The 27,471-nt window shown below is 35.8% G+C and overlaps 1 protein-coding gene across 10 annotated transcripts in view; it reads left to right on the top strand.

The window, feature by feature from the left end:
- Positions 1-27,471, top strand: part of RAPGEF2 (Rap guanine nucleotide exchange factor 2) — a 340,634-nt gene that overhangs the window by 224,943 nt on the left and 88,220 nt on the right. For 3 of the 10 annotated variants that reach the window (XM_069097429.1, XM_069097433.1, XM_069097440.1), the window contains exon 1: positions 103-626. The exons of the other annotated variants lie outside the window; for them this stretch is intronic. In XM_069097429.1, the coding sequence (XP_068953530.1) occupies positions 567-626 (60 nt within the window). In that variant the 5' untranslated portion in view covers positions 103-566. Of the gene's footprint in view, positions 1-102; positions 627-27,471 lie in introns of those variants that run through there. 10 annotated transcript variants of the gene reach the window in all.

Raw genomic sequence — 27,471 nt, forward strand, 5'->3', positions numbered from 1 at the left:
CTCTCTCTCTCTCTCTCTCTCTCTCTCTCTCTCTCTCTCTCTCTCTCACCTCCTTTCCCTCTTCTTCTTGGTTGGAGGGGGTCTGTATGTGATTGCAAATGAAACAAGAGTATTAACAATGCTTGACTGAATGCTAGAGGCTGGTTCCTACACCATCCTGACTGATATAATATTAAGCTTTTTTAAAGGGAGTCTGTGTGCAGTCAGCCATTTTAGCTTTTTTTTTCTTCCTTTTCTTTTTCCTCTTGTTCCTCAGTCTCAAAAATGGTCTTGTTTTCTTGGAAGACTGTTAGATATGTAAGGTTTCACCAGGTTTGTGACAACCTAAGATGCTTAGAGTTTCGGGGTTATAAAAATGGAGACGAACACCATTGTTTGGATAGCTTTTCGGTACTACAAGTGTGAGGATTTTTTTAAGCTCACCAATAGTGACACTTTATACTGCAGCTTGGTTTCCCTCTCCTATTTTTTCTTCCTTTTTAATTTAATGCTGTAGAGGGTGACTTGCCATCCATGAGAGATTGGTACATGATGTGTAAATTCAGTTCAGCATATGTTTCTTCATTATGAAACCACTAGCAATCCCAGCTAACCATGGAGTTATGGGCCAGCAGGAGAAACATTCAGTAAGTATTGCAAAATGCTGCTTGTGCTATCGGTAGGATGTCACTGTAAACTGCTTTTAAATGGAAGTTATTGCTGCTTCTCTTAAGGGGAAAGGATTTTGGAGGGCTTAATGGTGCTTTGGTGGGAAGGGGAAGTTGGTCTGACTTGTAGTTTTTCTTTATTTTATTATTTCTTTATTAATTAAATTTTTATGCTTATTTTAGTTAAGACCTTTATTTTAAAAAAATCATTGGAAAACATAGGATAGTTAATCTAATCAGAAATGAGGAAGATGACAGTTGTTTTAACTTAATGGATTACAGTTTAAAAAAATGTTTTAGAGTCCGTAAGTAGAGTGCCATGCCATGAAATGTGTTGCTGAGAATGAGCTTTCATGGTGTGGAACTAAGATGTAACTTTGAGGTAAGGAGAGCTTTGGAGGGCTTTGGCTATTAATTTGGCAATACATTTATTAATGAGATACATATGATGATTTAATATACATTAAAAGTGCGTGCAGGGGGGAAATACTAGGGGAAAAAAATGCCAGAAGTACTGGTGCTTTCTAATTGATCCCATGAGTCAGCTACACTTCTGTTATATTGTAATCCCAAGAGGCACCTAGTGTTGTTTGTGAGAAACACATTCATAAGCCTAACACCAAGTCTTGGCCTCAAGTGCCAAGAACATAGCTTCATTTTGCTACTTATATAAAAGTATATTGAAAGCTCATTACACCTTCCCAATTTGCCTGATTTACACCATAATTTTAAGCGTATTGGAATTGCTTCTAAGCGTTTTAGGTGATAGTGTCTGATTATTCTTGAAATTCATTTATCTGTAAACTGTAGCATTTTATTGCAACTATAGTTGTAGTTCACATTCTCATGGTGTTTAAAGGCTTAAAAAAAACACTTCCCTCACAAAAATATGGATGTCAATTCAACACATGAACTATATTGTACATATTGTAGAATGGAGATAGTGGAAGGATATGTAGTATTAAGAAACTTTTCCTGAACTAAAAGTTCCTAAATGTGGGGAGATACATTGCTAAGACTTGGGGAATTAATTGAAAGGAAGACTGAAAGTATATATAGTTTCAAATGGCAGGGTTCCTTGTCAGTCTTAGTTTTTATCAGATGTCAGTAAGAAAGTTAGTATGAAAACAAAAGTTTAACTGATGACATTTTTTTTCTTCCTCACAATTACTTCTTGGGGAAAAAATGATTTAATTTCTGTTTTATTGAAACTCCATTATGTATATACGGGGGGAAAAAGGAATGGTTCTGAAATGATAAAAGTAAAAATAGATTTCTTATCAAACACCTCCAAAAGTTTTTGTTTTTAGTATCAAGTGCATGCTAAGTCCACACATTTTAAGCTATCTTATTCTGTATGTACAAAATAAAGAAATAAGTACCAGTTTCATTCAGTGTGGTACTTTGATAGAATTTTTGAAGTACTTTAATTATTAAATACATTTAATAAGCTGAAAGCTTTATAAAGTAATAGTATAGATACCTTTATATTCAATTGAGAGATCAAGAGATCTCTCTTTCTAGAACTTATTTGCTAAAAAGCCATTTGATTTTTTTTTAAATTTAGGGTTTGGTTGATGTAGGCATTTGAAAGTAGTGATATAGGTATAGAGTTGCACAGAAGAAAACTTCAAGGAAATATTATATGCATCAAATTAGTATCTTCCCTTTTAGACTTGTGCTTACAGATCATCACCTTTGAGGTATAAGATGGTAGAGGGGTGTTTGTTAGCTTGATAAGTTCATTGCTAACTTCCTTATTGCTTTTAAAAATGACCACTGCAGGGGCAGCTAGGTGACACAGTGAATAGAGCACCAGCCCTGGAGTCAGGAGGACCTGAGTTCAAATCTAGCCTCAGACACTTAACACAAAAAACTAGCTGTGTGACCTTGGGCAAGTCACTTAACCCCAATTGCCCTACCTTTCCCTCTCCAAAAAGCAAAAAAGGAAAAGAAAAAAAGACCACTGCTGCCCCTCTTGTGTAGCCTTGCTTCCTTTGCTCACAGTGTAGAATATTTTAATTGATATGCTCTAAAAGCAAGAATTTAAAATTTGCAGAATTATTCTAGGCATATGTAGATAAAGAAGGCAACATGTGGCATAGTGGAGAGAGAACTGGTCTAAGAATCAGAAAGGCATGAGTTGTATCTTGTGACCATGAACAAGCAATTCAAAGATCAGTGCCCTAGGCAACTCTCAGAAATTTGAAGTTGCAGACTATGTTGGTTGATCTTCATTGGCAAAGAGAGATTCTTCATCAGAAGCTCTCCAAAGCACAGGTATAGTTCAAATCTGTTTTGATCTTAATCTCATCCTCTCAATTGTAATACAGTTATCCTTTCCACATCACTGAGGTTAGGGGCACAGTGCCCCAGTGATCTGGAACATCCTGTAAAAGAAGTCTGACTTTTCTGTTCTTGTTCTTTTATGGGTATTTATAGTACCTTGTAAAATTTGGATTATTTGATCATAGGTTCTGTGTCATCTGTTGAGTTCCTCATGTTTCCTGTAGCTTCTGCAAAACTCCCCTCAAAATTCCCATTTAATTTCTTATGCCAACCACGATATATTGAAACTGTGATGGAGAAAGTCACTGTGTGGAAGGGATAATTGTGTATGTTTTACAATTTGTAACTTTCCGGGGGGTGGTTTATTATTGGTTGATTTCTGAACTGGTAAATGATGTCACATTTGATAGCTTCCAGAAATGAATTTGGGTCCTTTTGACAATACTTTTGTGAGTTTTCCACTTGGGTGTCCACAATTTGTCATTTTTCACCAATAGAAAAAATTTAAATTGAACAGAAAACCCTACCAGTAGGAATAGGGACTAGAATGTAGAATTACCTAGAATACTGAGAAGTCAAGTGATTTTCCCAGGGTTCATACAGTTAGTATGCATCTGAAGTTGAACTTGAATCCTGATCTTCCTGGCTTCCAAGCTAGTTATTATCTGCTATCTTACAATCTCTAATTATGCCTTGTTTTTACCTTTTACTTATATTTCCGGAAATTACTACATAAATTAATCGTAAACTTTTATTATGGTAATGTCATGTATTTCACTTGGAGAGAAGCACTTTAAAAATATGTATACATGAAGTGTTTTTTTGAGCAACAGGTAGTAATTTTTAAAAATGTTGATGTTGGTATAGTTCTGCAATGTGTACCAAATTACTAAGGTAATTTGTTAATGCTACCACTGGAAAGTCTCTTTTACTTATAAGTATTGTATTTCTAGAAACTCCTTTATTCATTTAGTGTATTATTATTAGTGTATTATCCTTTATACATTTAGTGTACCCTTATCTAGTGTACTATCTGACACATAAGAAATGGTCACTAGCTATATTTTATGGATATTGTGCCTTAGAAGATAACGTATTTAAATACAGAGAATTACTTGCTTACTTGGTAAGATCTGATGCACTTAAAATAAGATTTAATCTGGTTAATTAACACTGAAAACTTTTATCATCAAATAATTTTTATCAGCCAGCCATTTCCTCTAGCTAGTATCAACTTCTGGAGTATAACTTCTCAAAATAAAAAGTTCTGTTTTAGTTAGCAACCTTTGACTTCACCTGAATGACATTTTTAGCACTGTCAGTCTAAGAACATGTCAGCATTGTCATCCCTCACATATCTAGCACACAAAATGATAGGTGGCTCCATTTGAGCTGTTTTGTGCATGAATTAACAAAAGAATGAATGGAAAAGCATTGATTAAGTGCCTGCCATATGCCAGGCCTTTGTGCTAGGTATTGGACCTTCATTCAGTCAGGAAAGACTTATTAACCCTTAACTTCCTGAAGGGCACTTTGTTGAATGCCAGGAATACAAAGAAAGGTAAAAGGGTTGGGGTGGGGGCCCTCCCCTCGAATGCCAGTGCTCAAGTAACTTGATTCTAATGGAGAGATAGGTGGGTTTCTTAAGTATTAAGTTTCATGCTTATGTCACCACCATCTTTAAAACATGCAGACTACCCTGCCTTTACCTTTTTTAATATAGTATAATCTCTTATCCCTGCCCAAATGTGTGGTCTATTTGTTTTGCAACTACTTTTGTGTCTTTCCATCTTCACCTTTCCAATCCTAGTCTTCTGTGATATGACTTCTATTTCTTTTACCTCGGTAAAACTTCTCTCACTCTGGCCACCAGTGGTCTCCTTGCCAGATTCAATGGCCTTATCTTCGGTTTCCTCTTCCTTGCCCTCTCTACCTAGGCAAGTAACACTGGTGACCACTCGATATACTTCTTGAAACTTTTTCTTTCTTGGTTTCCATGACCAGGAACATTCTTGTTTCTCTTCTCTCTGGAATTGCTCATTCTCTCTCCTCCTTTGCTGACATTCACCACCACCACTCCCTAATTGTAGATCTCTTGTCTCTGGGATTGCTCATTCTCCATCCCCCTTTGCTCACATTCATCACCATCACTCCCTAATTGTAGATCTTTTTCAAGTCCTCAGACTTTTGCTGATCTAACTTTACAGTAATTTGGTAAGCTCATTTCTCATGACTTTAAACAGATGCTTCCCAAATCTAAATCTCTGTATCTGAGATTCATTTCAGTTGCACATTTCTGGATGCCCAAAGAAAACATTCAGTCTGATGGTCCATCATGAATTCAATTCATGGAGCACTTATTGAAGGCTTACCATATTCAGAACATTTTGCTAGCTAGGTGCTAGCTAGATACAGAGTTGAAATAAGACTCCAGTTATAATGGAGCTTAAGGTCTAGAGTGGGGGTAATCTATAGACCTAGAAACTATAAAAAAATTATACACCATGTGTATATTAGAATGGTTTAAAAAAAAAAAGAAGGACTGTGACTGTCAGGTAGGAGTAGAGAAAACTTCAAGCAAGTTCTTGTATTGTTTCATTCTTTTGTATTTGTATCTTACTAGCATTATACCGGATATAAATAGGTTCTTAATAAATGGTTATTGGATGATAAAGGTGGAAACACTTAAATTGGATAAATAAAAATCCTACTGGGCAAGAGGAGAAAGGGTATTTCAGGGATATAAAATACATCCAACTTATCTAAACCAAAGCTTACCTTTCTCCCCTCCCCCAATCCTCCAAAGGGCTTTCCTTCCCGTTACTGTTACTGGTACCATTATTCTTCTAGTAAGCTCAAATATACCAAATAAATTTTGACTCTCTTATCTTCCATCTGCCATGTAAAAGAAACTGGTGCCAAAGTGGTATTTCTTCCTTTAAAATACTCTTTTGAGTATATCTTTTCTCATCATTCCCATTGCTTCCACCCTCGTAAGACCACTTCATACTTAATTTATTTCAGTAGTCTCTTACTTGGTTTACCTATTGGCAGTTGAATCTCCAGAAAATCCTGCATTTTGCTACCCTTATAACCCTAAAATACTTTCATTATTTCACTTCATTACATTGCAACTATCATATCCAGTCTAAAGTCCTTTGGCTCATTTCTTACCTCCATGATCTGTTCCTTTCCTGCTATCTCTAAAATCATCTTGTCCAATCTCTTTATTTTCCAGGTGAAGAAACAGGCCCAGAGAGGTTGCCTGATGTCACAAAGGAAATAAATGACAGAGGCCTGCTTCAAACTCAGAGCTTCTGTCTCCATATTCATTGCTTTTTTCCTATCTTTCTTAAAACTCCATTATCCGTCCCTTCATCCAAAAGCACAAATACAATTTAATTCTCTGTTTCTCCCCATCCTTCAAGATTCAGCTCTAGACTTTCCGTATTTGTGAAGTATTTATCTCTTTCTTTCCCTGTGAATCCCTCTCCTTTCTCTGAATTTCTATCAGATCCCATAGTATGTACATGTCCTTTAATTGGAAAACATGTATTCTTTTTTTTTTTTTAAAGCAATCGGGGTTAAGTAACTTGCTCAAGGTTACACGGCCAGTTATTTGTGGGTGTGGTGCTGAGTGTCTGAGCCCGGAATTGATCCAGGTCATCCCGACACTGGAGCCGGTGCTCTTACTCGCTGAGCCACCTGGCCGCCCGAAAACATGTATTCTTGTCCTTTATACTACTAGTAAGAGTATCAGGCACTCTTATTTCATATTCCTTTCCATCACCTTAGATCATGCTAAGAATATAGTAAGTGCACAATAAATACTTAAGACAGTATGGCACACCTGTGAGCCAAAAGGACCTGGGTTAAAATCTTGGCTTAGCCACTTGGTTCACATTTCTGGCTTTCAATTTCCTCATATGTAAAATAATGACTTTGGTTGAAATGCCTTTTATGGGCTTTTCTGACTTTTGGTCTGTGATTCCATGATTCGTCTTAGTGATGATTCAATATGACTAGTGAATAGGGAGGACATTCCAGGCTAAGAGACGAGTGTGAGCCACAATAGAGATGTAGGAATCAACACAGAACGTTCTAGGAAAGATATCCACCTTTAGAGTGATGGGTTTTTATTGGAAAATGGTGGGCCAGTAAAGCTGTTAAAATGCATAATTGTGGGCAGTGAAGTAGAAGAATTAATGTTTTAAAGCTTAAAATGCTTGAAAAATGAAGAGATGGAAGTTTGAAGTTCTCTTGGGGTAGGAGAAATAGAAAGGAGCATATTGCTTACTATGTGCCTGTCATTGTGTGAAGCACTTATTATATTATATTATTATATTATATTGTATTGTATTATCATACCATACCATATTATACTATATTATATCATATATCACATCACATATTATGTTACAATATTTTTGATCTTCAGAACAATCATGTAGAATAGATGCTATCGTGTTTCTCTTTTTACACGTGAGAAAACTAAAGCAGACAGAGTATAAATGACTTAGACATTCCTGGTAAGTGATTGAGGCCAAACTCAAGTCTTCCCAATTTGTGGCCCAGTGCTCTCTCCTCTGTATTACTTCTTAACTAATACTTTTTTCCCCTCATTATTGGTCTGTAGTTATCAGAACTCAATTTTAGTAGAATAACAAGTAAGAATAATTTTTTCTTTCCCCCTGGCAATTTGACAGAGTGTCCAGTGTCATCATTACAAGTGTGTGTGTGTGTGTGTGTGTGTGTGTGTGTGTGTGTGTGTGTGTGTACACATACACAGTATGGTTTGGGGTTTTTTTTTTCTGCTGATCTAAAATTAGGCTGGAGCTGTGATAAGGTATAGTCTTTTGGGTTTTGTAACTTTTACCATGGCTCCATGGCTTTTTCTTTGCCTAAACTTTATTGTGCCTAATGGGAAGCTAGCAGTCTGTGGATAGACATTTCCTATGTAGATAAGCCAAGCTCTTGGGGCAAAATCTCCAGTGTACTGGCAAAAAAGGAATCCTGAGATCATGCAATGTGCTACATTGTTTTTCTCAAGGACAAGGTCACTTCATCATTCTCCTCTTTTGGAATCATTCCAAGAAATCCTGGATGCAAACTCTATATCCTTTTCCCTTGGCATAAGACAAGAAATTTGTTTCAACTTCTCAGTGTATATGGTATGTTTACATATATTCAGTTCAAAGAATCCCTCTGTTATTATGGGTATTTTTGGTAAGAAAATTCTTACTTTTAGAAAAAGGAAAGACATTTCTAGGTCTTGTTTAAAATCTCTTTAATAAACAGTTAATCATTTCAAAATCAGAATTCCTACATATATATAATCAAACAGGATTAGTTGGGAGAAAAATAAACAAAGGACATCTTCTGGAAACTAAATTATCACTTGGTTTGGATCTTTGTTAATGAAAACTTTGATTCTGACTTTTCTCTTCTCCGAAGTCTTACTTTTATGCATCTATGCGTCATAAATATTAATGTTTAATTTGTACACCATTATAATCTATGGCTATAGACTGATAAATTTTTTCATTGAATTATACCTTCAGAAAGGACATTTAGGGTCATTTAATTCATATTCCTAACTTTGGCATGGTCATACTTTGACAATTTTAAGCCAGGTAATAATTTGTCTCATATTGAAAAGTCTTCCAGAGATCATGTTTCAACCTTCTTCAATATCCTTTTCAATAGTTAACATTTTTTATTGTCAGGATTTTAAAGATCTAACCCAAATTCTTATTATACTTTAAGTCCATTTTATTTGTGGTACACTAAGAAATGGTGTAAATTTGAAAGTCAGGTTCAAATTCAGGCACTACTACTTTTGACCTTGGGCAAGTCAGTTAACTTCCAGGGCCTCATTTTACTCATCTATAAAACAAAAGAGTTGGACTAGATGGAGAACTCTATAACTTTAAAGTCATGATCCTAGTAATAGGTAAGCTTTTTTTTTTTTTTACTGTTATAATTTTAAATTTTTTTTAAATTCTGAACTGAAAAAATAAAACATGCATTTTCATATCAAAGTAGAATAGAAAAAAGAGAGTTGACCATGAAACTTCAAATCTATTATGTACAACTTTCTTTTCTTTTTAAATATATAATAAAGTTATCATGTGACTTTCTTTTCCCCCCTCCCTTACCTTCACCTACCTTTGCCTACAGATGGCTACTATTAGATATAAATATATAAAATCATACTATACATTCTTCTATTTATCAGTTCTTTCTCTGGACACAGATAGCATCTTCCTTCATACGTTCTTTGTAGTTAATTTGTGTATTTATAGAAGTCAAAATGACTGTTGCTCAAAGCGGTTCTTAAAATAATATTTCTGTTTCCTTATACAACATTCTCTTGGTTCTTCTGCTCATCTCATTGTTCATTGTTTAATGAAAGTCTTTCCATGTTTTTCTAAGGTCATTGAACTTATTGAAGTACAATAATATACCATTGTGTTCACATACCACAACTTGTTCAGTTATTCCGTAATTGATGGGCATCCTCACAATTTCCAGTTCTTTGCCACCTCAAAGAGAGCTGCTATAAATATTTTAGAACATATAGATTCCTTTTCTCTTTCCCTAATCATCTTGGGAAATAAACCTAATAATGGTATTCCTGGGTCAAAGGCAGTTTTATAAGTCTTTGGGCATAGTTCTAAGTTGCTCTTCAAAATGATTGGATTAGTTCACAGTTCCACCAACAGTGAATTCATGTCCAGTTTTTCCACATCCCCTCCAACGTTTATCACTTTTTTCTCTTATCATTCTAACCAATCCTGATAGGTGTAAAATAATATCTCATGGCTATTTTAATTTGCAATAAGCTCTTTACATATGCTATCTCATTTGATCCTCCCAACTACCCTGTGACATAGGTGCTATCATTATTTCTCTTTTACAAATGAGGAAACTGAGACAGATTAAGTGATTTGCCAAAGGCCACACAGGTAATAAATAACTAAGGCAGGATTTGAACTTGGGTTTTCCAGACTCTTAAGTCTAACATTCTCTCCACTGAGCTGCCTAGTTGTGTGATGTTTTTGTTAAGGTAGCAGTATAATCTAAACAGAAGAATCTGACAGTTTTATAGCTATCTCTCTCATGCTTTTATTAAGTCATTTGATATCCCAAGTTCTTTTTTTAAACCTTTTTAATTTTTTGCTTTTATGTCTCATTTAGAATTGTGGTTTGTATGTAGAATTTTTAAACATTTTGGGGGGGGGTTTTTGAAAGTTAAAAAAAAACCTTAAAATTTAATGAACAACATTCAGCATGAGTATTTTCTTATACAAAGAATAGAAAAAGGAACTCTGTATAGAACTATGGATCTTTATTATATGTTTTTCTTTTTCTTTTCTTTTTTAAGCAACGGGGATTAAGTAACTTGCTCAAGGTTACACAGCCAGGTGTTTCTGGGTGGGTGCTAAGTATCCAAGCCTGGATTTGATCCCCAGGTCATCCTGACACTGGAGCCAGTGCTCTTACTCACTGTGCTATCTGGCTGCCCCTATTATGTGTTTTTCAAAAAAGTATATATTAAATTTCACGTGATAGTACCGGTACTACCCTGCTTGTTTATGTCCCATTTGGAATTTTTCTATGATTTTTTAATTTCATTGACTTTTTTTTTTATTTTTCCCCCTCACTATCACTACCTAAGTCTCTTCTCCTTTGTTTCAAATAAATATAGTTAAGCAAAACAAATTCACACATTGAATGTGTCTGAAAATGTATGCCTCATTCTTCACCTCTAGGCCATCACCTTTTTACTAAGAGGTGTGAACCATGCTTCATAGTATTCAGGAGTTGGGTTCTGGGTATTTTTTTTTTTTTTTTTGCCTGAAGGTAGGGGATGAGTGAGAAAGATTGTGTGAGGGGTGGGGCAGGAGGAATGGAAAAGAGGAGTCTAAGTATCTTTTAAAAAATAATATTGATAATCTTAATAGTGCTCTTTTGAGAGATTCCCATTTATATAAGCTTTCAGTGTTTTTGCATTTCTCTAAACCTAAGATTTTCCCTTTGTTCCTCTATCTTCACCTTTTTGTCTTAGCATTCCACTGTTAAAAATTACTTTGGAATCATCAAGTAGATCCAGTGTGGATCACAGTAAGATGTCTTTTTGAAAATAGCAAGTGGTGCCCATCATCAGGACTGTCTGTCTCTATCTCCCTCCATCTTCTATCCTCCATCCTCCATCTCCCTCCCCTACCTCAAACACACTGCACTTATACAGATCACCCATTTGTTTATTACTATAGTCTTAGTGTTACTTGAGATTTGAAACTGAGTTTCCCTTAGTGTCTGTCTGTCTGTGTCTGTCTCTCTCCCCCCCCCCCCTCCCCCCACCCACACACACACCTTATACATTACAGATAGGACACTACTAGTTCTTCCTGACTAGGTCCAATTCTTTATTCATTATCCTGCGCTGGCTTCCATCACCATATAGAAATTGAAAAATCTACATGGTCATAACACTGTGCTGTGCTTTTCAAAATACATAGTAAGCTGACATGACCTCTGTTCTTTTGGGATTTACCATAACCAAAGTTAGGTAAGGAGAAACAAACAGGAACATGTAAGCACTTGCTCCTGGAGAACACTTTAAACAAAGAAACTACCATTAAGATGCTGGTGAGAAATAGGTTGCATTTGTTTGTTGCATCATGCAGGCAACATTCCTTTGCCTCCCACATCTCTGATCAACTGACAGAAAATGACTTTTTCTTCTTTCATTGAAAACAGGGGTGGGAGGGGTGGAGTTGGCAAACTCTATCCAGTGCCATATTTTGTACAGCCTGCAAAATAACAATGATTTTTATATAAAATTATACTTAAAACTGTAAAAAGCATTCTTAGCTCCACACATCAATCTCAAAATAAGCTGCTGGCCATAGTTTGGTGACTTCTGATAAAAGATCAGTTCCTCCTTTTTAAATTTGGCTTAGGCACCAGCACTTTTATCTAAGGTCCTGTTTATTGTATGGAAGTACTGGAATCTCTTTTCTAACTTTTACCTTCTCCTTGTTCTTTCAAACTGCTCTGATGGTTTCCTTGACTTAATAAGGATGAGATTGGCAATGCTATTGGCAAAGCAGATTGCTTCCTTTTTTGGTTTTCAGCCCTCTGCCTGAATTTACAGGGCTGCCACCAAATACCTTTTGTAGGGTCATAGATTTAGAGGTACATGTAGTCTTAGACACCATCTGGTTCAACCTTTCATTTTACAGATTAAAGAAACTTTAAAGAAACAGAATTAAAGAAACCAGAGAAGACAGGTGAAGTAAATTGCCAGATGCTAGAGTCCTAACATAGGTCCCATGGGAAGACTTGGCTTGCGTTTGTGTAACTCAGGTAGAGTAGAAATATAATAAGTAATTTAGTATATTTTCTCATAAAATTTAGCTTTTTGTTAAAATAACACAATAATTGTATTGGCTTATGGAATCTTGGGTGGGGCCTAGGTTAAGGTCTGGAAATGCAGGCTTGGCTAGGACCATAGGAGTGATTATATATTCCTCCTCAAGGGATGGAGGAAAGCAGGCTTAGTTTAGTATAGATGGAGTCAGGAATACATAGACTTATGACTCATCACACAATGTTCTGATTACTTTCTTGCTGATATTTGCTATCCTAGAGACTGTCTATTCAAATATATGATGCTCAGAAGTGAACACAATACTTCTAATATGGTTTGGCCAGGGCAGAACATACAAAGAAATACCGTGTCCATTTTTCCTGAAAACTGGGCTTCATTATGTGGCTAGTAATCACATTACCTTTTTTTGCTGTCATATCACAGTGTTGAGTCATTTAAATAGATTTAAAAATCCACTAAAACACCCAGAATTTTTTAGTTAGTCAAATTATCTTCTAAACATGTCTCACCCTTCTACTTGTAAAATTTATTTCTTGAATCTGTATTAGACTTGAAATGTATCCATATTAAATTTTATCTTGTTGAATTCAGTTCAGTATTCTGGATTGTCTTTGAATCCTGACTGTCATCTTGTCTGTTATCTGTCTGTCCTAGCTTTGGGTCATTTGCATCTTTGATGAGCATTCCAGCTATACTTTTTTTCAAGTCATTTGATAAAAATGTAAAGTAGTTCCTGGCCAAGCACAGTTAGTTTTCTGTGATACTACTGGAAACCTTCTAGGTTGGTGTGGAGCCATTAATGATTATTCTTTGTGTTTTGCTTTCTGGAGGACAATTGAGGTTAAGTGACTTGACCAAGGTCACATGGCTAGTTTTTGTGTTGTGCCTGAGGCTGGATTTGAACTCAGGTCCTCCTGACTCCAGGGTCAGTGCTCTATTCACTGAGCCACCTAGACACCCCAATGATTATTCTTGGAATCAATTATTTAGCCAGTCATAGTTCACCATATTGTGCAGTGTTCTAGCCCATATCTGCAACTCTTTTTTCACATAAATAGCAGGTGATATTTTATCACTTTGCTGTGACTGATTTATTTGTATCTCATCAGTCTTCCAGTCTTCCATTGTCCCTCAAATTAATCGTTACTGTCTGTAGCTTCATCTTTTTCACTTATGTTCAGAAATGTCAAGTAAATTCTCCTTGTATCTTCCCTTATAATCCGAGCACTTCTTAAGGCAAAGAATGGTGCTTAATTCATCTGTAAGATCTTTTAGTATCCAACAAACGATTGTGCATGTAGTTAACTGTGACTTTTTGCATTTGACCTTTCTGACTTCTGGTTGTTACAAATTCATTCAAGTATTCCATTCATAGCCATGCTAAGGGGGAGAAAACTCTTTTTGTCTTCAAATGCTCTCTAGTTAAAACGGGCAAAAATACCTCAAAATATGGAACCGAGCATTCAGCAACTCAGATTCCTCTGTGCTCATCCAAACTTGGCCCTGCCACTTTAGTTGTCTTGCTCTCATCCAGGGGTTCTCTGGCAATCATACATTCCATCTTGCCTCCTCTTCTGCCTTCGTGTATTTATCCAGCTATTGCTGTGTATTAGCCTCTTGCAGGCCAACAGTAACTATTTCTTTAAAAAAATTTTTTTAGAGATCTTTGTTGCCTTTTCTGTTGAACAGTTTAAACCTGAGAGTGTTTTGGGGTAGCTTCCCCAGGCAGCACTAAACCAAGTTACTTATACAGTGATTTGTTTAATCTGGCTCTAAATTGCCTCCATCAGGTGATGTTTCAACTATGCCACTCTAATTCTGAAATAACTTTTAATTTTCAAAAGCATCAGATCCCAACTTCTGGATGTGTTCTCCAAAGCCCTTAACTACCTGACTCTGCTGTATTAAAGAACACTTCGTCTATTGCCAACAACCTCTGTTCCAGTCCAACTACTTAATCTTTATTCTTAGCTGCTTTTCCTTTCAGGATGAGGTATATTTTTAATGTCAGTGTTAATGCCTCTTCCTTTTTCCTATATTCTCAATCTCAATTCAAAAGTCACTTCTTTAATGAAACTTTTCTAGAATTCCAACTGAGTGTAAGACTAACCAAACATGATAAGCATTGCTTCCTGCATAAATGGTGATTTTATGCATCCTATGCATTGATATATAATTGTATGAATATATAGCTTTTGCATGGCTCATTTTGGATGACCCTGACTTAGGTCTCAGGATGAAATTTTTCCTCTGACACACATTGGGTGACTATGGACAGGTCTTTTAACTTATTGATGCCTTGCCTGACAGACAAGTGTTGATCTTGGGGCTTGGACAGATTTCAAATTTGGCAGTTCCCTATCCAGATGAAATTACAGGTCTACACCTGACTCTGGTCCCCACCTCACTCTTATCTCCCCCTCTCCACCCCCCCCCCCCCCGAAAAAAAAGAAGGAAAATAAAAGTTCCTTATAGGCAGGGAGTATGTTTTCTTACTAAATAAATCTACACTTTTAAAAAATAGTCAATAAAACTGCTTAGAATCTTAATAATCTTTGTATGTTAGTGATTGACTTAGCTATGTGGGCTATGCTGTTCCTCACATTTAGAACAGTATATAAGGCACCGAGTTTTCAGTCTGCTTACTGCCACTTTTATGTCATGTCATATAAGTATTGCCATAATGACCACCCCATGGCACCATTTCCTACTTAATGCCTTGCCTGTGGCACTGAACAATGTCAGCTGTTGAACCACTTTGCAGTTTCTACCTTAGAATGAATTAAAATCATGGGACAGGTAGAGAGATGGAAAATTTAGTGCAAAATGAAAATATAGTAGTAGTATAATTTACAACTAGAACCTTAGGATAAGAATTTCAACAAGTTAGCAAAGATATTTACAAAATATTTGACATTGCCACTGTGAGAGCAAAGTGTTTTTCACCCAGATGTTGGCTCATTTAAAAATTCAAAGTAAGACTATGTTCAGTGACTTTAGTCTTCTGTTGTATATTATGCTGGAAATTAAAAAAGCACTTTTGTAGCCTTTTAATGGTGGGGTCTTAAATTTTTCTTAACTCTGTTTTGATTTTGTATTCACTTAAAAATTTAAGAAGTGTATTATGCATAATCTAGCTAATTGTCCACCAGGGAGACATATTAATTGGTTTACAATCTAAAATTGGTTTATAAATGCCCATAAAAAAAACCCCAAACACTAAAAAAACCCAAACTTCATATTATTAACCCTTAAACTATTGGCCAATTTTTATGTAATGCTGAAAATTTCAAATTGAGTTAGTGGATTTTATTCAAAGGAACCTAGTTTAGGTAAGAAAATATTCATTTAAGTCTTCCATAGTAAACATCCCTTTTTTCATATTTTTATATTTCAGAGTTATACATTGTAATGAGAACACTTAAGTATGATGACTTTTCATTAGGTCAGGGATCCACTGATTTTACTAAAGGTGTCAGAATCTAACCTTTCATAATAAGTGCTTAATGGTCTGATGATATCAGACCATAACCATAAGCCTCTTAGGAAGACAGGGTGATAAATGTGACCATAAAAATCCTGTGAGGATTTTAATCTTTTGATCCCCACTATTTTTATAGATGAAAATAGTGAGTATAGCCAGAACAGTCTTACTTTTTGAAGTGTTTGTAAAAAATGAAACCTCTCTTCTGGTTTTCTCAGTGTATTTCCATCTGGTAAAGTTGGGAATCAAGTGGGAACACTGGTTTTTCTAGACTTCATGGACCTGAATAATGTATAGTGCCTTGAGTACTAAGACAAAAATACTGGTAAGAATCCTATGTCAGTAAGACTTTAAAAGATTCTATAGCCCTAAAAAAATGATTAATAAAACAAACTCACATAGTGTTTTTTCCAGTGAATGGAAATGCAATATATTCACTGAGTTTTTTTAATCTTTAAGTTTATGTGCATTTTCTGAACCATATTATTTTCTATAATTAAAAATGACATGATAGTAAAATGTGCATCCACACACATTATGACTATTCCTCATAATAATCCTTGTTGAAGGTTGGACAAGTATTAATAGCCCCTTTATATAGAAAGGCAACCTCAGACTTAAAGAATTTAAGTGACTTTCCCAAGATTATACCACTAGTGAGAGCAGAGGTGGGACCCAAGTTGCCTATACCTCCACAGTAATAAGGGAGAAGATATTTAGATGCCCGCTGAAGTGGGTTCAGCTTTTTTTCTTGTACTGACCAGATATCAAAATGATTAAATTATGTGAAACATTTTCTATCTTGAAGAAGATATAAATAACCCATTGTTAAGGGAGGGCATTAATAAAAGCAGATTAATTAACCTTAAGCATTTCTTCTTTTCTGATATATTGATAAAACCAGCGACTATATTGGTAGCCTCTTGAATAAATTTTTATTATATTGAAACTAATAGGCTTAATTCTTTTTAAAATTTTTTTGCTTTTGCTTTTTGGAGGTAGGAAGGCAGGGCAGTTGGGGTTAAGTGACTAGCCCCAGTGTCTGAGGCTAGATTTGAACTCAGGTCCTCCAGACTCCAGGGCCAGTGCTCTCTATTCACTGTGCCACCTAGCCTCCCCAATAGGCTTAATTCTTTAGAGTATTATAGTATAAAATCTTAATACAAATATTCTAGTGCTTTTCAACAAATATATTAAGGGTATTCTTACGTTTGAAAGCAGTTTGTTTGAGAAGCATATTATGGACACTGAAGTTCTTAACTTTTAAACTGCTTCCCATTTGCATTGTACTGCCTGCTTTCTTTTTACAGATAGTGGTGAACAGTCTTCAAGATTTAGACAGTAGAAAAAAAAATAGTTCCTTTGTTTTCCATGTACCCAACTTTCCACCTTCTACATCTGTACCTTTGCCTATGTAGATTCCTAATGTTTAGAATGTATTCTCTGCTCATGCCTGCCTTAGAATCCCTGTTTTCCATCAGAGAATAGCTAAACCTCTTCTATGATAACCATCCCTGATTTCCAGCAGTTAATACTCAAATCAATGAAGTTGAAATTTCTTTATATTATCTTGTTCTATATGTTTATCTAAACAGATATGTTGTGGCAGACTTTTTTAGGGCAGGGACTTAAGTATTATTAGTCATGTAATAAATGTTTGTTTAAATGGAGTGAAATGAGATGCCCTCTTAATTATAATCCTTTTGGTGAAGGAAAATGGTTTCATTTGCTTCTCTAGCTGTAGTTTGGAGCACTTTTTCACTAATAGAAGCAACAAGTAAAGTGGGGGAATCAGCCTGATTAGCCCAGTTTTAGCATATATAGCATAATTTACCAGAATGATGTTAATTGTAGCAATTTTTGAAAAAAAAAATCATTTTTCAGTTTACTCACTGGATTTTGTCCTCCTCTTGACTTTGAAAATGCAGCTATTAGGAATGTTTAAAAGCATCCCCCAAGCCACTTGTGATGAGACAACTTTAATGTGTATACATACTATATCTGATAGGATGAGACATTACACAATGGAATTTTTTAAAAAGGGGTATCCTAGTAGGGGTTCCTGAAAGGATCTAAAGATTGGAAAAGAAAAAGAAGTGATTACCTTGAAAATGATGTACTTCTTAACCCTGATTGTCTCCCTGTCAACAACAAAAAAAAGAAAATTATATACTCGTTGATTTGACTTTTAGCCCCAGTTATATGGCTAGAAAAAATTATTGATTCATAAGTGCTGTGCAGAAAGAAATAAGTCCTCTGAAGTAACTGTTTTGATTTTGAACCATGCAAATTATTTCAGAAGGATTTCATTTTCTCCCACTTTAGATGAGGGAAGCAAAACAGCAGAAATAATTTATTAAGACTTCAGGAAAACTTAAGTGACATTATCATTATGTGATCAGCTTAGGACATGGTAAAGGACCACACATTAGTATTTGAAATTCATTATAAAATAATGACAGGTATCTAGATGGTGCAGTGGATAATGTGGCCCTGGAGTTTAGCAAGACTAATCTTCCTGATTTCGGGTCTGGCCTCAGATGCTTCCTACTTATGTGACCCTGGACAAGTCATTTAATCCTGCTTGCTTCAATTTTCTCAAATATAAAATGAACTGGAGAAGGAAATGGCAAGCCACTCCAGTATCTTTGCCAAGAAAACCCTAAATGACAAAGAGTCAGATGTGACTGGAAAACTACTGAATATCAAATAATGATAAGTCAAGAAGCTCAAATTAGCCAGAGGTAGAAGCAGTATCAAACCCCGAAATTCTCCATAACATGTTTGGGAGCTAGGTGTGGGAAGGGAGGGCTGCCAGGCAAGTGGTGCAGGAGAGTGGGTCAAGGGCATGCAAAGGGAGTGTGGCAAGGTCTAAGTTAGAGACTGCAAGGGTTTGACGTACAGAAGAGGATTGTGGTGAGCTAGACAAAGTATGCCTTATTATACTCGAAAGATCTTAATACATGCCTGCCAGTGCATTGGCTGGATCCATTCTTCTCTTTGGCCTTGGAAAGCTTTTGATGGCTTTATCCGTAGCATGATGGCTCACTCCAAAATCAGTCAGCTGAACAACTAACTGCTACTAACACATCACCTCCCATTTGGGAATTTATGGGGAGATACAATAAATTAGTTAATTATTCTTCATGATGAATTCATTGAGAGAGATGTAAAAGAAAAAAAAACCTACGTATTGAGTTCTCCTTTCACTTGTAACTTCAGTTATTAATCAATCACTTGCTTATTCTAAAATTTTCTTTAAGTTTCAAAGAAAACATTTATTTTTCTTGTGGGTTCTAACTGTCCCTACCTTTCTAAGCCCCCACCTATGTACATAGGAGTAAAGAAGGAGTACACTAGTGGGGACCTTTCTAGACATTCTATTAATGTAGGAAAACATGGGGAAGTGGTGGGATAGGAAAAGTTTTTTAGTCTAGAAAAGAATGACTTAAGTCATTAAGTCAGTTTAGTCTGTAAAAGGTCACTTAATTGGGATCAAGAACCTGAATATGCTAAGTAAATAAAGCATATAGAAACTCACCATCTTTAGAAATGAGCAAATCAGAGGTAATTTTTTTAACAATAGAGGGTTACATGAAAAAATATAATATTGACTAATGTTTCTTGAACACCTATGTATGATTCTGCTGTCGTATCTTACTTAGCAAGTCAGGGCATATATTATTCAAGAAAGTAACTTTGTTTTCAAGTAGTAGCTCTTTCATTCTAAGATGAACAATACTGGCATTAAAATTTAGGAGAGGAAATAAAGTATTTAATTTGATATTAATACTCATTGAACACAACATCTTTCCTCAAAATATAAAGTGGGCAGATGTGATAGTAACAAGATAAGTTTTCCTTACAACTACCCCTTTTTTATACCAAAAAGTTTTACAACTACCCCTTTTTTATACCAAAAAGTTTTTTCAGTTGCTGATATCTATATTTCACTTGTTTACTTTTAGTGGTAGAGCTTAATTCATAATAATAAATATTGAGCTACTGTCACAAACAGAATAGCTATTATGCTGAGGCTACTGAGGGGGGGTATTCTTGTACTCAGAGGTGTTTACATTCTACTTGGGGAGATGGGATAGATGGGTTAAAATAATATGCAGCTTAAGTCGGCACGTGTTCTAAGACATCTAAGTAAAACAGACAATTAATACTAGAGCAGCTGGAGAGAGAGGGTGACCACTATGAAGCCAGTTAAATTGAGAAGGCTTAATGGAGTAGGTGGGGCTTCAATGAGCTCTTGAATAATAGAACTCATTTTTTCTAGTGCTTAACTGTTTACAAAGTGCCTTTTGTTTTTCCATAGCAACTTTTGGAGGGTTAGGGTTATCCCCATATTACAGACAATGAAACTGAGGATCAGGGTGGGTAACTGATTTGCTCATAGTTGCATAGATCAAACTGCCTGTCATTATAGTGATAGTTGACATTTATAGAATCAGGAAGACCTAAACTCAAATCCCAACTTTAATACTGCCTGTGTGACCATGGATAAATCTCTTTGAGCCTTCTCTGTAGAATGAGGATGGTCAAATTAGCCTCTATGTGCCCCATCTTAGATCCTGTCATCTAGAAAGGAACATTAGGGGGGCGGCTAGATGGTGCAGTGAATAGAGCGCTGGCCCTGGACCCAGGAGGACCTGAGTTCAAATCCGGCCTCAGACACTTACTAGTTGTATGACCTTGGGCAAGCCACTTAACCCCAATTTCCCTGCCCTTCCTCCCCCTCTCCCCCAATAGAAAGAAATATTAGGGCTTAGAGAGGTGGAAAGGAGAGATGATGATATTCTAGGTAGGAAGACTAGCAAAAGCCAAAGCAGAGGCTTCAGTGCTCTCAGGCTTTATTTATCATAATCAGAGAATAGTTTGGTTTGAGCCAAGGTTCTTGTAGGGGAGTGAATGACAGGAGACAAGGTTCTAGTAGAAGTTTGCTAGATTGTGGAGGCCCCAAAGTGCTTAGCTAAGGAGTTTGGACTTATCCTCTGAGCATATGGAAGAGGAGAAAATAAGTGCTATGAAAAAAAGAAAGATTTTCAAGTGGTTGTTTCAAGAACTGTCTCCATTCTTGGAGGTTTCAAAATGTGATAGACAATAACTTCCTCTCCCTGGTTTTTTCACTCTCTTTCCTGGGCTTCTATAACATGTTTCTCGCCTGCTTTTGCATGCAAAATCATAGGATCTTAGATTTTAGAGTAGAACAGGATCTTAGAAATCAGGTAGGTAGTTCAACTTGCTCATTTTACAAATGAGGAACTGAGTCCCACAAAGGTTGTCACTTTCACAGGATCACATACTAAGCTGACTATTCCTTCTCAGGCTTCACTGGTTCGTCAACTTTTTCCCCAAGTGAGTTTATTTTCAAGGACAATCTCTTCTCCCTCTACAGTATACTCCTTGGGGATCTCATCCTTTCTCATAGGTCAAATTAGTATGTCTATATAAGTAAGTCCCAAATCTATCTACCTAGGATTAATCTCTATTTGCTTTTCTTATCTGCCTATTGGACAGCACTCATGGATGCCTACTGGTCCCTCAAACTCAGCATGCTCAAAATAGAATTTATGTAATCCACTGAAAACTGGTGCTTTCACTTCACAGTGATACCACTGTAGTAGCCCTTCAGGTTCAAAAGCATGGGGCCATCTTTGATTCTTTCCTTTCTTTTATCTTACTCTACTCCCTTAGGCCAGGTCTTGTAGCTTCTTCCTTTATAGCTTCTCTCACATCTCTTCCTTTCTCTTCACTCACATGGCCAAAACCTTTCCCGATTTCCCTAATTGTTAGCCCCACCTCCATAACTTTGTATTTATTTTGTAAAAATTCTGTAATTACTTACCTATGGACATGCTGTATACCTCTGCAGAATGTTATCTCTTTGGGGAAAGGGGTTTATATTCTCGTTGGGAAAGTAGGATATGGGTAAATTAAAATAAAATAGCACATGCTCAGTGAAAGCTAAGTGAAATAGACAATAAATGCCTGGGGATGAAGAGACAAAAACCAAATTGTCTCTGTCCTAGAGGAGACATTCTAGAGGGGTAAGGACATATACAAGTGTAGACATATAGTTACATAGGTATGTACACACACACCAAACAGAGAGTAAATGCAAGGTAATTTTGTATTAACAACCAGCGGCTGCAGGAATGTCTCGTATAGAAAGTGGTATTTGAGTTAAATGAAGTGAACAAGCATTTATCTGTCTGTCTGTCTGTCTATCTATCTATCTATCTATCTCTCTCTCTCTCTCTCTGTCCGTCTGTCTCTCTCTGTCTATCCGTCAGTCCGTCTGTCTATCTATCTATCGAGCACTTTTATTTTAAGTTTCCCTTTATTTAAAGTATCCCTTCCTCCCTTCCCTAAGCCTCCCTGAGATGGTAAGCAATCAGATATAGGTAGGTCATGTGCAGTTATGTAAAACATTTCCATATTATTAATTCTGTACAAGAAGACTGAATAAAAGAAGAAAAATAAAAGAAAGTGAAAAATAGCATGCTTCAGTCCGTATGCAGTCAATATCAATTATTTCTCTGGAGGTGGTTAGTATGCTTCATCATTAGTCCTTTGGGTTTATCTTGGATCATTGTATTGCTGAGAATAGCTAAGTCATTCACAGTTCTTTATTGAACAATATTGCTGTTACTGTGTACAATGTTCTGCTGGTTCTGTTCAGTTCACTATGCATCAGTTCATATAAGTCCAGGTTTTTCTTTTAAACCATCCTGCCTGTCTTTTCTTATGGCACAATAATCTTCTATCACAGTCATATACCACAGCTTGTTTAGCCATTCTCCAATTGATGGGCATCACTTTGATTTCCAATTCTTAGCCATCATAAAAGGAGCTGCTGTAAATGTTTTTGTACAAATTAAGTCCTTTTCCCTTGTTTTCAACAAGCATTTATTAAGCACCCACTATATTCCAGGTACTGTACTTTGTGCTGTAGATTCAAAGAAAGGAAAAAAATGGTCCCTGTTCTTGAGGGGAAAACAACATGAAAACAAACTAGGTATAGGCATGATATATATAGGATAAATTGGCAACAGTTGAGAGAGGAGAGCAGTAGCAGTATTAAAGAGAATTGGGGAAAACTTTTTGCTGAAGGAGGAATTTTATCTGGAACTTAAAGAAAGATTAGGGAAGTCAGGAGATGAAGAGAAAGTGGTAGAGAACTCCAAGCATACGGCAGTATGTGAAAATAGCTGGAGTCAAGGGAATTATTGTGTAAGAACACCAAAGTCACTGGAATGCAGAGTATGTGAGGGATGGGGAGTGTAGTAAGGTAGAAGAAGAATGGAAATATAGAATGGAGCCAAGTTATAAAGGGTCTTGAATGTCATCAAACAGGATTTTATATTTGATCCTGTAGGTAAATAGACTCTGGTCAAACCTGTGCTTTATTAAGATTAGTTCAACAGCCAAGTGGAAAGAAAAAAGACATAAGGAGCGGAGACCAACCAGGAATCTATTGCAGTAGTCCTGGTTTTAGCTAAGTTGAAGGAAAACTGTAGATTCTAATAGCTGGAGATGAGGAAGGGAGTGTGTTCCAATCATGAGAAACAATCAGTGCAAAGACATGAAGACCAGAGAGTTTCATTCCAAAGTTAGCTTGTTAGGAATAAGAGTGAGGACTAAGGAATGATGTTGAGGCTGAAAAGGTAGACTGAGGCCAGGTTATAAAGGAACATAAGCTCTGTACAGCCCTTATCTTTTATATCATTTGCATGCCTAACTGGTGAATTGAAGTGAACCTGTTGGAAATCAATTTTTTAAAATCTACTTTTTGTTAATGACTGAGTAATTTAGCTTGATTGGGAAAGCATTTTTTTATTTTAAGCTCATGTAGAAAGCAAAGCATGAAGCAAAATTTAACAAATTACTCATCTTTTGACATAAATTGATCTATTATATTATTAAATGACTTGCTAAGTTGCCTTTGACCTACTGATTGCCCATTTTATAGGGGCTGAAGGACCTTCCAGTTGTGAAGTGTTTTAGAATAATAATGTTTTAGCTAACAGGAATGCTGTCATTGTTTTATATTTTGCTAAAATCCTATGAAGGATTTTCTAATAATTAATTATGGAACATACCTGGGTAGATAGGCTTTTTCAGCCAGATATACTTAGTGATATGCTTATGGCCTTTTAAAGGTACAGCTATAATCTAGGTATTTTGTTTTTTGTTTTTCTTTTTTGCACATCGTAAGCACTTTATTTCCTCAGTAATATTTCACTTCAGAAAATATTTATTGAAATACCTCCAATATGCCAGCCCATAAGAAGGACACCATGATGAGTTATACATAATCCTTGTCCTCAGGGAGTTTACAATCTAGTTAAGTTTCAAAAGAAATCCTCTCTGTGGTGTGCTGGTAAATATTTAACAACCAATTCTCCAGGGGAAAAAAATTTACTCACAGCACATTTTTTAGTTTAAGCTGCATTATTAACATTTTCTCTGTCACCCTCTTAAGTCTAGGAAATTAACAAAACAATAAATGAAACCTTGATTTGTAGAATTTGTGAATTTCCTGGGTATAAATGATCACCTTGAAAATTTAACATTTGGCTATTGCCAGATAGAACTGGCTCCATTATAACTCTGGATACCTTGTAAAACATGAACATATGTACACAAATAATGCTTAATTAAAAAGGGAATATTGAATTTTTTTGGGAAAATGAAGTATTATGAGGATTTCCTAAAAATTTCACAGAGTTTATTTTTAAATGTTTAACCATAAAAAAGATGAAGAGACATAATCATCCAGAACCAATTCATTTTGGTTTCTCCTTGCCTTAGAGGTGTGTATCATCACATTAGCAATTGCATTTTGGCTCTTATCTCTAATGGCTCAAATTTTAGTGTTCAGTTCTCCTTTTTTGATAAAGGAGCTGAGTTTCTGGAGGATAGTAGAATAGAAATCTCACAATATGAGGAATTGGGAATAACAGGAGTCATTTTCTTCTCATGCCCTTTCTCTGTTTTGATTCTTACACTAGAGCACACTCAACTGTCTTGGGTGAAAGTGGCTAATTTGAGCTGGTTTCTAGGAAGCTTTGACCTGTAGTAGCATTGTATTCTGATACTGAACTGACTGGTAACTTCCATATTATGATAAAGCTTATTTGTTTTCAGTGTCCATTAAAGGACTTATCTTGGGCACTACAGATGCTTTTCCAAACACTGAAAACAAAATCCTTTGGAATTTCACTGTTGGTTTTTCTAAAGGAAGCAAAAATTGAAGACAGTGGTAGAGGAACATTTCCCTTCTCTATATAGATAATAGGCCTGGAGACATTATGGGAAAGGGAAGGTTTTTAATTTATTTTTTGCTGCTTCCTTCTCTTACCAATGGCTCTATAAAGTATAATATTCTTCACCTGGATGGTTTTTCAGAACTGGTATATTTTCATGTTAAGAATATTAATAAGGAATTATCTCTTTGTATTTTCTGTTTATAAAACAGTTCATAAAAGATCAGAAGGGATGGATAATATTTCTGGCTTTTTTTTTGCTAAGTACATTAAAAAAACCTATCACTTATTAAGTAATTTTGTGCAAGTCAAGCTGCTTAGTAAGAACCCTCTTTGTACTCATTTTGTGTGTGTGTGTGTGTTTGCAAGGAGGTATTTTTAGATAGTTTAGCTGAACAGCAATCTGACGTCTTTAGAGGAGACATCAGTTCATTATGTGGATACAAATTCTATGCTTTCAGCTTTTATAAACCAACTCTTAATTTAAATCTGTTCTTCTTGCCTTTCCAAAGGAAAGAGACTTTATCATGGTATGTATTCTATTTCTTCCTAAGGCCGTGCTTTTTAGTTAGCCGTCGCTGAGAGAAATAAGGGATGTAGAAATACCTTTATCCTTTCAGAACTTAGAGACGTTTATGAAAGCATGCAATTTTGTGTCATATTTATATGTTCCATCTTAATGTGTTCTTATATGTGGTGTTTTTCCATTGCTATCTGGCTTTGGGGATTTAAAATAGTGATTAAGGGGCATGGAAATGTTTTTCTTTTAAGACTAAGACTTGAAAAGCTCAGGAGGTGGGAGTTCTCTGCCTCTTCAGTGTACATGCAGTTTTAGCTACAAAAAATTGTAGTTCTTATAAAATATTTTCTGGAAAATAACTGTTCCTGCTAAAAACACATCATATATGAACATGGTTATTTTCTTCAGTTAGCCTTTGGTCTGCTGTAACTCCAAATGCACTTTGCTTATATGGAATTTAGAGAGCATCATACCTTTTCTATTCTTTTCAGTTTGGTCTTTTGCTTTTTATTTTCCCCTCATGTGAAAATGCTGCAGAAAGAAACTATTATATAGCTTAAGTAAATAAATGTTGGTTTTCTGCCAGATTTTGAATCATCTAGAGGAAATTCTAGCTGGCATTCTCAGAAATGGATGCTTTTGTTAAACCTAAATATATAACTTGAGTATTTGTTTTTCTAGTTCTGTAATCCTCTTGTTGGGATGTGCTTATGGAAGTTGAAAACGATTATCTTTAGAGATTCATTTTTTTTTTTTTGGTAAAATGCAATAAAGTATATATCTTTGAAATACCAGATTGGTTCTATGCAAAGTGGAAAATTTAGTCATTCATTTGAATGTTGTGTCCACATGATGTTAAACATCTGGCTCCTGAGAAACATCTGGGTGGGTGATTGACTACAATTTTCACATTACAGATGTTTGGCATTGTGTAGCTCCATGGAGATACAGTGTGATTTGTTATTAAATATCGCAAGACAGTATAGGCCAAGTCCCCTCATTTTGTATCTCTGTTGCATACTCTCAGTTTTATCTTAGGCAGGTTAGTTGCTAAAAGAGAAAATGATTCAGGGTGTAAGAATCAGGTTAGATTGTAGGCATGGATCTATTTTCACAGATCTTACTTCCTGCAAGAGAAGAACCGAAGATTATAGATAGGAGAGTTCAGATGGGAACCGTTTTGAAAGCGTACATAACTGAAAGATACTAAAGTATATAAAATATGGTGGTATTGGAGGATGGGAGGAGAAATCCTTTTTCTTTTTCTTAAAAAAAAAAATTAGCAGTGTTATGTAATCCTGCAAGAATTTAGCTGGAGCCTAATATTAGGCATCTCAGAATTCTACCATTTTAATGTTGCTTTACAGTGAAATTTAACTACTTACCAGACAATAAAGCTGTGATTTTATTCTTCAAATGAAAATGTTTAATATGGCATTAAAACTGAGAGCTCCCCCCACCATCCAAAGAAAGAAAACTTTGCACCAAAAAAGTGTTCACTGTAGTATTAGTGTATAATATTTCATGTCACAAAAGATTGGAGTTAAAGGTGTTTACATGTCATTCTGAGAAATGAAAGAACTTGATTTGAGGTACAACATTCTCTCCAGTTAAAAAAAAATGTTATGTAACCTCCCTCCCCCAATCTAGCTGTCTACTCTCAAGTTTGCATCTTCTCTTGTTCTCTCATACTCTGTGCCAACCCCTCACCCCTTAATACTCTTATTCTTCCTTCCTAACCCAGTAGCTCAAGAAGCTGTTTTATTAGTGACTTGCAAATAAAAATTCAACAAATCCCTTGCAAACATGTGCTTTCCTTCTTTGAGAAGTTCAGCACTTGGGTGGGGTCTGGG

This window comes from Petaurus breviceps, unplaced genomic scaffold (assembly GCF_028583685.1).
Source record: "Petaurus breviceps papuanus isolate PSGF00001 unplaced genomic scaffold, PetGlider_PUasm1.0 126, whole genome shotgun sequence".
Taxonomy (NCBI): domain Eukaryota; kingdom Metazoa; phylum Chordata; class Mammalia; order Diprotodontia; family Petauridae; genus Petaurus; species Petaurus breviceps.